Raw genomic sequence first — 12,042 nt, 5'->3', positions numbered from 1 at the left:
CTAGAGCTGCAGAGTCATCAAGAACACCTCCCGCCACTGACACCGGACACCTCCCCTGCTCTCGCCTGTATTCGGGAGTGTTTACAACTCTAATAACTGCTATTATCACCTGCTCAGGCATTTCTATGGCGATACCACTGCATTAACGGCGGCAGCCAATGACACGACAGTCTGAGTGCTCACTGCACTCTTCATCATTAGCTCTCAGAGATAGGGCCTTTCACACTCTGACGGAATTTACGCCGGTAAATTGCTGAATTTCTAGACCCATTTTGTGTATCGCCGGCCTCAATTAAATTTGCTTTCAGCTAGGCTCCGACACAAAATAGAACAAAAAGAAGTGCAAAGTGCAAGTCAGCCATGTTTCACTGTGTGTGTGTGTGTGTGCTTTGGTTTAATGCATTTGGTGGAGGAGTACTAGAGAGAGTGTGACTGTGAGTCTGTTGCTTAAAGCTCGAGTGTTGGTGGAAAGAGAGTGAGTTGTCAATAAAGTTGTCTCGTGGGAAAAGTTTCACCAGCTCCCAGAATGCATTTCGTCTCCTCCTCGTGTAACAGTTAAATAAGATGGAGAGGTCCCACTGTTGTCAAGACCTCTGTGAATTCTCTCTCTCTTTCCCTGTCTCTCTCGCCCTTCGTCTCTCTCCCTCTCTCCCTCTCTCTCCTTCTCTCAATCTGCGGCCCTTGATTACTTTTTAATGATTTCTGCTGCAAAGACGAATGGCTGTGTTAAATGAGCAGAATTAGACAAGGCGAGCGGAGCCAGAGCATTTGTTCCAGGAGTAATGGATCTGGGATCCATTGTTTACTATTCCTGACCTGCTGATATCCAGCCTCACTAACTCATAGTAGGAGAGAGAATGAATAGTGGACTTAGTGTTTAAACACCAAGGAAGGAGAGAGAAAAAAGAGAGCGAGAAAGAAAGAAAGAGAGAGGTCAAAAGGGAAAGATTTCATCGTTCATCATTCTTTTTAAAAAGTTTTTTAGCAGCTGAAGGTGATTTGAGAGTGAAAGCTAACAGTTGTATGGCTGATTCATTGGAGTTGGCTTTAGTTCTTACCCAATAGCAGGATGGCCATCATCTCCTTGGCTCTCACAGCAACTCCTTCTATCGTCTCTGTGGTGACAAATAGAGGAAGTCCTCTTCCTGGCTCCATCACACACTCACTGGGGGTTCTGGACTGTGTGTGTACTGTGTGTGTACTGTGTGTGTACTGTGTGTGTACTGTGTGTTTACTGTGTGTGTACTGTGTGTGTGTGTTCGACTGAGCCCTCCCCTGCTGAGTGAATGGGTCCCCGCTCTCCTCCGTCAGGCTGGCAGGGGGCCGTGGGCAATGGGACTGGGGGGTCCCCTGGCGGAGTTTCATGACAGGGACCAGCCTTGTGGAGCTCTGGGTATGGGCAGCTCTACAGATCATTACCCCCCAGCAGGGAGAGGGACCAGGGGGCCAACCAGTAGTCCCTTTAATCAGTAACTGCCCTGTTCAGGCCACTGCTGTTCCCTGCTGACTACACCCTGCTACTGTTACCAGCTGGGCATCTTCAACAGTGTAAGAGTTGGTACAGCCAGCTTCCACTGCTAACCAATACTGCTGCTGCTACTTACGCGCTTTGAAGCACTGTGCTACTTCTAAACTAGCGGTTAGCACTGCCGTGGCTAATGCTAGTGGGTTTCAATGGACCTCTCCACTGTGTGCGTGAGTATCGGTCTTTATTTGAATCAAACATACTTTGTCTTGGTCTGACCCACAAAAACAACTCACACACAAACCTTTAAAGCTAAGAAATGCATTTGTATTGATAAAATACCAGATAAAATGAATGGACATTATAGAAAATAGTGAGAGAGGAAAAATAAGTAAACCATTCAAATAAGAGGAAAGAAGATAGTTGTTCCTCACTGGTCACCAGTAGCCAGGGAAACGGGTGTTCTATTGACTGTACATACTGCCACTAGTATACACATCCACTCCCAATAGTATGTGTGTACAAATACAAGCATCTGTATACAAACTGTACTCTGACTCCTTAAGAGTCATGATTTTAGTGTTTCATGAACTTGGTGAGTCAAAGATCACTAGGGCCTGTACTCACAAAGCATCCCAGAGTAGGAGTGCTGATCTAGGTCCAGGTCCTTCCTGTCCTTATCATCTGATCCTAGATCAGTACTCTGTTCTCAGTGGGTTTCCCTTTGTGCCTTACCTCTGCTATATCCTGTCTTAGGTCAGTTAGGATCACCACTTTATTTTAAGAATGTGTAATGTCAGAATAATAGTAGAGAGAATTATTTATTTCAGATTTTATTTCTTTCATCACATTCCCAGTGGGTCAGAAGTTTACATACACTCAATTAGTATTTGGTAGCATTGCCTTTAAATTGTTTAACTTGGTTCAAACGTTTTGGGTAGCCTTCCACAAGCTTCTCACAATAAGAGCGTACAGGTCGCAGTGGTGGGTCATATATGGGGCTTTAGTGACAAAACGGATGGCACTGTGATAGACTGCATCCAATTTGTTGAGTAGAGTGTTGGAGGCTATTTTATAATTGACATCATCGAAGTCGAGGATCGGTAGGATAGTCAGTTTTACGACGGTATGTTTGGCAGCATGAGTGAAGGAGGCTTTGTTACGAAATAGGAAGCCGATTCTAGATTTAATTTTGGATTGGAGATGCTTAATGTGAGTCTGGAAGGAGAGTTTACAGTCTAGCCAGACACCTAGGTATTTGTAGTTGGCCACATATTCTAAGTCAGAACTGTCCAGAGTAGTGATGCATTTAGTTTTACTTGCATTTAAAAGCAGTTGGAGGCCACGGAAGGAGAATTCTATGGCATTGAAGCTCGTTTGGAGGTTTGTTAGCACAGTGTCCAAAGAAGGGCCAGATGTATACAGAATGGTGTTGTCTGCGTAGAGGTGGATCAAAGAATCACCAGCAGCAAGAACGACATCATTGATGTATACAGAGAAGAGAGTCGTCCCGAGAATTGAACCCTGTGGCACCCCCATAGAGACTGCCAGCGGTCCGGACAACAGGCCCTCTGATTTGACACACTGAACTCTATCTGCGAAGTAGTTGGTGAACCAGGCGAGGCAATCATTTGAGAAACCAAGGCTGTTGAGTCTGCCAATAAGAATGTGGTGATTGACAGAGTCGAAAGCCTTGGCCAGGTCGATGAATACGGCTGCACAGTAATCTCTCTTATCGATGGCAGTTATGATATCGTTTAGGACCTTGAGCGTGGCTGAGGTGCACCCATGACCAGCTCTGAAACCAGATTGCATAGCGGAGAAGGTACGGTGGGATTCGAAATGGTCGGTAATCTGTTTGTTAACTTGGCTTTCGAAGACCTTAGAAAGGCAGGGTAGGATAGATATAGGTCTGTAGCAGTTTGGGTCTAGAGTGTCTCACCCTTTGAAGAGGGGGATGACCGCGGCAGCTTTCCAATCTTTTGAAATCTCAGATACCAAAGAGAGGTTGAACAGGCTAGTAATAGGGGTTGCAACAATTTCAGCAGATCATTTTAAAAAGAGAGGGTCCAGATTGTCTAGCCCGGCTGATTTGTAGGGGTCCAGGTTTTGCAGCTCTTTAAGAACATCAGCTATCTGGATTTGGGTGAAGGAGAAATGGGGTGGGGTGGGGTGGGGTGGGGTGGGGGGGGTGGGGTGGGGTGGGGTGGGTGGGGGGCGAGTTGCTGTGGGGAGTGCAGGGCTGTTTACCGGGATAGGGGTAGCCAGGTGGAAAGCTTTGCCAGCCGTAGAAAAATGCTTATTGAAATTCTCAATTATCATGGATTTATCAGTGGTGACAATGTTTCCTAGCCTCAGTGCAGTGGGCAGCTGGGAGGAGGTGCTCTTATTCTCCATGGACTTTACAGTGTCCCAGAACTTTTTTGAGTTTGTACTACAGGATGCAAATTTCTGCTTGAAAAAGCTAGCCTTAGCTTTCCTAACTGCCTGTGTATATTGGTTCCTGACTTCCCTGAAAAGTTGCATATCACGGGGGCTATTCGATGCTAATGCAGAATACCACAGGATGTTTTTGTGCTGGTCAAGGGTCTGGAGAGAACCAAGGGCTATATCTGTTCCTGGCTTTACATTTTTTGAAAGGGACATGCTTATTTAAGATGGTGAAGAAGCCACTTTTAAGGAATGACCAGGCATCCTCTACTGACGGGATGAGGTCAATATCCTTCCAGGATACCTGGGCCAGGTCGATTAGAAAGGCCTGCTCGCTGAAGTGTTTTAGGGAGCGTTTGATAGTGATGAGTGGAGGTCGTTTGACCGCAGACCTGTTACGGATGCAGGCAATGAGGCAGTGATCGCTGAGATCTCGGTTGAAAACAGCAGAGGTATATTTGGAGGGCAAGTTGGTTAGGATGATATCTATGAGGGTGCCCGTGTTTACGGTTTTGGGGTTGTACCTGGTGGATTCATTGATAATTTGTGAGAGATTGAAGGCATCAAGCTTAGATTGTAGGATGGCCGGGGTGTTAAGCATGTCCCAGTTTAGATCACCTAGCAGCACGAGGTCTGAAGATAGATGGGGGGCAATCAGTTCACATATGGTGTCCAGGGCACAGCTGGGGGCAGAGGGTCTATAGCAAGCGGCAACGGTGAGAGACTTCTTTCTGGAAAGGTGGATTTTTAAAAGTCGAAGCTCGAATTGTTTGGGTACAGACCTGGATAGTAAGACAGAACTCTGCAGGCTATCTCTGCAGTAGATTGCAACACGCCCCCTTTGGCAGTTCTATCTTGTCGGAAAATCTTATAGTTAGGGATGTAAATTTCAGGCTTTTTGGTGGTCTTCCTGAGCCAAGATTCAGACACGGCTAGGACATCAGGGTTGGCAGGGTGTGCTAGGGCAGTGAATAAAACAAACTTAGGGAGGAGGCTTCTAATGTTAACATGCATGAAACCAAGGCTTTTACGGTTACAGAAGTCAACAAATGATAGCGCCTGGGGAATGGGAGTGGAGCTAGGCACTGCAGGGCCTGGATTCACCTCTACATCACCAGAGGAACAGAGGAGGAGTAGGAGAAGGGTACGGCTAAATAACTGGTCGTCTAGTACGTTCAGACAGAGAGTAAAAGGAGCAAATGGGCACGGTAGAGTAGATTCAAGGCATAATGTACAGACAAAGGTATGGTAGGATGTCAATACAGTGAGGGTAAACCTGTGCATAGAGGGAAGATGAAAGAGATATTGTCTCTAGAAATATAATTTAAACCAGGTGACGTCACCGCATGTGTGGTATGTGGAACTAAAGTGTTAAATAAGGCGTATTGAGCAGGGCTAGAGGCTCTACAGTGAAATAAGGCAATAATTACTAACCAAAACAGCAATGGACAAGGCATATTGACGTGAGCGAGAGGCATGCGTAGCCGAGTGATCATAGGAGTCCAGTGAGTGGCTTCAGGCAGCTAGCGGGCCGGGGATAGCAAGCTACCAGAAGGGCCTTGGAGGGACGTCGCGACGGAAGAAAGTCTGTTGTGGCCCCCTCCTGCTATTACGTCGGCAGACGGATCAGCTGCCTCTGAAAGCAACGTTAACACAAGAACTGTTCGACGGGAGCGTCATAAAATGGGTTTCCATTGCCGAGCACCCGCACACAAGCATAAGCTCACCATGCGCAATGCCAAGCGTCGGCTAGAGTGGTGTAAAGTATACAATGACATTCTAGACAATTCTGCGCTTCCAACTTTGTGGCAACAGTTTGGGGAAGGCCCTTTCCTGTTTCAGCATGACAATGCCCCCGTGCACAAAGCGAGGTCCATACAGAAATGGTTTGTCGAGATCGGTGTGGAAGAACTTGACTGGCTTGCACAGAGCCCTGACCTCAACCCCATTGAATACCTTTGGGATGAATTAGAACGCCGACTGCGAGCCAGGCCCCGCAACAATGTTCCAACATCTAGTGGAATGCCTTCCCAGAAGAGTGGAGGCTGTTATAGCAGCAAAGGGGGGACCAACTCCATATTAATGCCCATGATTTTGGAATGAGATGTTCGACGAGCAGGTGTCCAAATAGTTCTGGTCATATAGTTTAGGTCTGTGGCAGTGGTGTCAAGTTAGGTGTGTGTGTGTATTGAAGTGTCTGCTTCCGTCCTATTTGTAACGCTACTCTGGCTAACCTGTAATGACTGTAGTTTTGTCAGAGCTCGCTGGGGATCTTGTCATGCGTGTAGGCATAGGTACACACCTACACACACACTCACCTGATCTCTCTCTCACACACACACCTCCTGCCACTCCTCTGCCACGGTGGTATATCGTTGACAATGACAAGCTCCCAACACCAGTCCCTGACAGGAGAATATAGTCATTGTATTAGATTGGTTGCCTGCTGACGGCTTTGCACATCGGACAGGAGAGACTTGACAGTCCCACTCCTCAACACTGGTGTTACACTGCTTCAGGAGACTTCATCTGCTCTCCTTCTAGTAGCTGTAATGAGTTTCTGCGTCCCAAATTGCACACTATTCCCTATACAGTGTACTACTTTTGTCCAGAGCCCTGGGACCTGGTCAAAAGTAGTGCACTATATAGGGAATAGGGTGTCATTTGGGACTCAGTAATATGTTTCCTGGTTAAGGGAGGACAAGGGAGCGGCTGAATTACAAGGATCACTGGACTCAGAGCTGTGGAGACAGTGACAGTTTTGTGGTTGAAATGAAAAATGTTATGTGGGATGAGGTTAGGACTCTTTCACATTGTCAAACCACAATATGTTTCTTATTTATTTATTTGATATATAATTTGAACTGCATTCAGTTTTTATAATGTTCGCTGCTCTGGCACCCCAATGGTGGAACAAACTCCCTCACGACGCCAGGACAGCGGAGTCAATCACCACCTTCCGGAGACACCTGAAACCCCACCTCTTCAAGGAATACCTAGGATAAAGCAATCCTTCTGCCCCCCCCCCCCCCCCCCCTTAAAAGATTTAGATGCACTATTGTAAAGTGGCTGTTCCACTGGATGTCATTAGGTGAATGCACCAATTTGTAAGTCGCTCTGGATAAGAGCGTCTGCTAAATGACTTAAATGTAATGTAAATGTAATAATGAGAACAAAGAACAAACATAGTTTCACTAGTGTCTATAAGTATTAACAGCTGAAACATATTCTCTACCTCTCTCCATGTAAGGAGCTTTATTATTTCTGCCTGAAATGAAACATTTCATGTATCATTCTGAATGTATTAAGCCTGTATGTCTGTGTCCTCTCCAGAGCACAGTAGTAGTGGAGAAGTCCATCCAGGACCTGATGACTCTGATGCAGGACCTGAGTGCCTACTCCAACCAGTTCCTGGAGATGGTCTGTGACAAGCTGAAGGAGTACAAGGAGGTCTGCAACACCTCATACAGGTAAGAGTTAGACTGACTCAGGACCAGCCGAAGGAGAACAAGGAGGTCTGCAACACCTCATACGGGTAAGAGTTAGACTGACTCAGGACCAGCTGAAGGAGAACAAGGAGGTCTGCAACACCTCATACAGGTAAGAGTTAGACTGACTCAGGACCAGCATGAGGAAAGTGGTTCCTCTCTTCCTTGCTAGAAGGTATAGAAACTCAAACTGTCATTTCACTCAATGTGTTCTGCTTGAGGGTATATTGGGCTTCAGCAGTGCTCTCTCTCTCTGACACACCCTCTCTGACACACCCTCTCTGACACACCCTCACACCTGTGCTGTGCTTGTCTTCATCTGGCTGAACTCCAGAGAGATTTAGGCCGCCCCTCCTCTACCCCTCCATCCTCTACCCCTCCATCCTCTACCCCTCCATCCTCTACCCCTCCATCCTCTACCCCTCCCTCCTCTACCCCTCCATCCTCTACCCCTCCATCCTCTACCCCTCCATCCTCTACCCCTCCATCCTCTACCCCTCCATCCTCTACCTCTCCTCTACCCCTCCATCGTCTACCTCTCCTCTACCCCTCCATCCTCTACCTCTCCTCTACCCCTCCATCCTCTACCTCTCCTCTACCCCTCCATCCTCTACCTCTCCTCTACCCCTCCATCCTCTACCTCTCCTCTACCCCTCCATCCTCTACCTCTCCTCTACCCCTCCATCCTCTACCTCTCCTCTACCCCTCCACCCTCTACCTCTCCTCTACCCCTCCATCCTCTACTTCTCCTCTACCCCTCCATCCTCTACTTCTCCTCTACCCCTCCATCCTCTACATCTCCTCTACCCCTCCATCCTCTACCCCTCCATCCTCTACCCCTCCATCCTCTACCCCTCCGTCCTCTACCCCTCCATCCTCTACCCCTCCATCCTCTACCTCTCCATCCTCTACTTCTCCTCTACCCCTCCATCCTCTACCCCTCCATCCTCTACCCCTCCATCCTCTACCTCTCCTCTACCCCTCCATCCTCTACCCCTCCATCCTCTACCCCGCCATCATCTACCCCTCCATCCTCTACCCCTCCATCCTCTACCCCTCCATCCTCTACCTCTCCATCCTCTACCTCTCCTCTACCCCTCCATCCTCTACCTCTCCATCCTCTACCTCTCCTCTACCCCTCCATCCTCTACCTCTCCTCTACCCCGCCATCCTCTACCCCTCCATCCTCTACCCCCAATCCTCTACCCCTCCATCCTCTACCTCTCCTCTACCCCGCCATCCTCTACCACTCAACCTCTACCCCTCCATCCTCTACCCCCAATCCTCTACCCCTCCATCCTCTACCTCTCCTCTACCCCTCCATCCTCTACCTCTCCTCTACCCAGCCATCCTCTACCCCTCCATCCTCTACCCCCAATCCTCTACCCCTCCATCCTCTACCTCTCCATCCTCTACCTCTCCTCTACCCCTCCATCCTCTACCTCTCCATCCTCTACCTCTCCTCTACCCCTCCATCCTCTACCTCTCCATCCTCTACCCCGCCATCCTCTACCCCTCCATCCTCTACCTCTCCTCTACCCCGCCATCCTCTACCCCTCCATCCTCTACCCCCAATCCTCTACCCCTCCATCCTCTACCTCTCCTCTACCCCGCCATCCTCTACCACTCAACCTCTACCCCTCCATCCTCTACCCCCAATCCTCTACCCCTCCATCCTCTACCTCTCCTCTACCCCTCCATCCTCTACCTCTCCTCTACCCCTCCATCCTCTACCCCTCCATCCTCTACCCCCAATCCTCTACCCCTCCATCCTCTACCCAGCCATCCTCTACCCCTCCATCCTCTACCCCCAATCCTCTACCCCTCCATCCTCTACCCCTCCATCCTCTACCCCTCCATCCTCTACCTCTCCATCCTCTACCTCTCCTCTACCCCTCCATCCTCTACCCCTCCATCCTCTACCCCTCCATCCTCTACCCCTCCATCCTCTACCCCTCCATCCTCTACCCCTCCCTACTCTACCCCTCCATCCTCTACCTCTCCTCTACCCCTCCATCCTCTACCCCTCCATCCTCTACCTATCCTCTACCCCTCCATCCTCTACCTCTCCTCTACCCCTCCATCCTCTACCCCGCCATCCTCTACCCCTCCATCCTCTACCCCGCCATCCTCTACCCCTCCATCCTCTACCCCTCCATCCTCTACCCCCAATCCTCTACTCCTCCCTCCTCTACCCCTCCATCCTCTACCCCTCCATCCTCTACCCCTCCATCCTCTACCCCTCCATCCTCTACCCCTCCATCCTCTACCCCTCCATCCTCTACCCCTCCATCCTCTACTTCTCCTCTACCCCTCCATCCTCTACCCCGCCATCCTCTACCCCTCCATCCTCTACCTCTCCTCTACCCCACCATCCTCTACCACCAATCCTCTACCCCTCCATCCTCTACCTCTCCTCTACCCCTCCATCCTCTACCTCTCCTCCTCTACCCCTCCATCCTCTACCTCTCATCTACCCCTCCATCCTCTACCTCTCCTCTACCCCTCCATCCTCTACCCCCAATCCTCTACCCCTCCATCCTCTACCTCTCCTCTACCCCTCCATCCTCTACCTCTCCTCCTCTACCCCTCCATCCTCTACCTCTCCTCTACCCCTCCATCCTCTACCTCTCCTCTACCCCTCATCCTCTACCCCCAATCCTCTACCCCTCCATCCTCTACCTCTACTCTACCCCACCATCCTCTACCCCTCCATCCTCTACCCCTCCTCTACCCCTCCATCCTCTACCTCTCCTCTACCCCACCATCCTCTACCCCTCCCTCCTCTACCTCTCCTCTACCCCTCCATCCTCTACCCCTCCATCCTCTACCTCTCCTCTACCTCTCCTCTACCTCTCCTCTACCCCTCCATCCTCTACCCCTCCATCCTCTACCCCTCCATCCTCTACCTCTCCTCTACCAGGTGTTACTCCCTCTATGGGTGTGGAAACACTGTGCCTCAGCTGCCTGCTGTGTGTCTATGGGTGTGGAAACACTGTGCCTCAGCTGCCTGCTGTGTGTCTATGGGTGTGGAAACACTGTGCCTCAGCTGCCTGCTGTGTGTCTATGGGTGTGGAAACACTGTGCCTCAGCTGCCTGCTGTGTGTCTATGGGTGTGGAAACACTGTGCCTCAGCTGCCTGCTGTGTGTCTATGGGTGTGGAAACACTGTGCCTCAGCTGCCTGCTGTGTGTCTATGGGTGTGGAAACACTGTGCCTCAGCTGCCTGCTGTGTGTCTATGGGTGTGGAAACACTGTGCCTCAGCTGCCTGCTGTGTGTCTATGGGTGTGGAAACACTGTGCCTCAGCTGCCTGCTGTGTGTCTATGGGTGTGGAAACACTGTGCCTCAGCTGCCTGCTGTGTGTCTATGGGTGTGGAAACACTGTGCCTCAGCTGCCTGCTGTGTGTCTATGGGTGTGGAAACACTGTGCCTCAGCTGCCTGCTGTGTGTCTATGGGTGTGGAAACACTGTGCCTCAGCTGCCTGCTGTGTGTCTATGGGTGGTTCTGTGGACTCAAGCACTGATCCAGCTAAGCAGTTATCCTCATGCAGGCAATCTGTCTCCATCCACCCTCATGCTATGCTGTCTGTCTGTACTATACAGTTGATGATCTCTCTCTGTCCTCTGTGTCCCAGGGGTATAGTCCAGTGTGAGGAGAAGCTGACCATCAGTGCGTCGTGGTCTAAGGACGAGGACATCAGCCGACTGCTCCAGTCTCTGCCCAACTGGGCTAACATGGCCCAGCCCAGACAGCTCCGACAGAAGAGAGAGGACGAGGAGGACTTCACCAGGTCACACACAAACACACAGAACAGTATCCTCACCACCCCTCCACCCTAACACAAACACACAGAACAGTATCCTCACCGCCCCTCCATCCTAACACAAACACACAGAACAGTATCCTCACCACCCCTCTACCCTAACACAAACACACAGAACAGTATCCTCACCACCCCTCCACCCAAACACAAACACACAGAACAGTATCCTCACCACCCCTCCACCCAAACACAAACACACAGAACAGTATCCTCACCACCCCTCCACCCTAACACAAACACACATAACAGTATCCTCACCACCCCTCCACCCTAACACAAACACACAGAACAGTATCCTCACCACCCCTCCACCCTAACACAAACACACAGAACAGTATCCTCACCACCCCTCCACCCTAACACAAACACACAGAACAGTATCCTCACCACCCCTCCACCCTAACACAAACACACAGAACAGTATCCTCACCACCCCTCCACCCTAACACAAACACACAGAACAGTATCCTCACCACCCCTCCACCCTAACACAAACACACAGAACAGTATCCTCACCACCCCTCCACCCTAACACAAACACATAGAACAGTATCCTCACCACCCCTCCACCCAAACACAAACACACAGAACAGTATCCTCACCACCCCTCCACCCAAACACAAACACACAGAACAGTATCCTCACCACCCCTCCACCCTAACACAAACACACAGAACAGTATCCTCACCACCCCTCCACCCAAACACAAACACACAGAACAGTATCCTCACCACCCCTCCACCCTAACACAAACACACAGAACAGTATCCTCACCACCCCTCCACCCTAACACAAACACACAGAACAGTATCCTCACCACCCCTCCACCCAAAC

At 50.0% G+C, this 12,042-nt stretch overlaps 1 protein-coding gene across 1 annotated transcript in view; it reads left to right on the top strand.

Annotated features, from left to right (window-relative positions):
• The first annotated feature begins 7,205 nt into the window (after positions 1–7,205).
• LOC139533785 (exocyst complex component 4-like) overlaps positions 7,206–12,042 on the top strand; it is a 61,128-nt gene continuing 56,291 nt past the window's right edge. Inside the window, exons 1-2 of the mRNA XM_071332154.1 lie at positions 7,206–7,365; positions 11,020–11,175. Coding sequence (XP_071188255.1) covers positions 7,265–7,365; positions 11,020–11,175 — 257 coding nt within the window. The 5' untranslated portion in view covers positions 7,206–7,264. The remainder of the gene's footprint in view (positions 7,366–11,019; positions 11,176–12,042) is intronic.

The sequence above is a fragment of the Salvelinus alpinus genome, chromosome 11, assembly GCF_045679555.1.
Source record: "Salvelinus alpinus chromosome 11, SLU_Salpinus.1, whole genome shotgun sequence".
NCBI lineage: Eukaryota > Metazoa > Chordata > Actinopteri > Salmoniformes > Salmonidae > Salvelinus > Salvelinus alpinus.
This window is presented reverse-complemented; position numbering and strand designations above follow the sequence as displayed.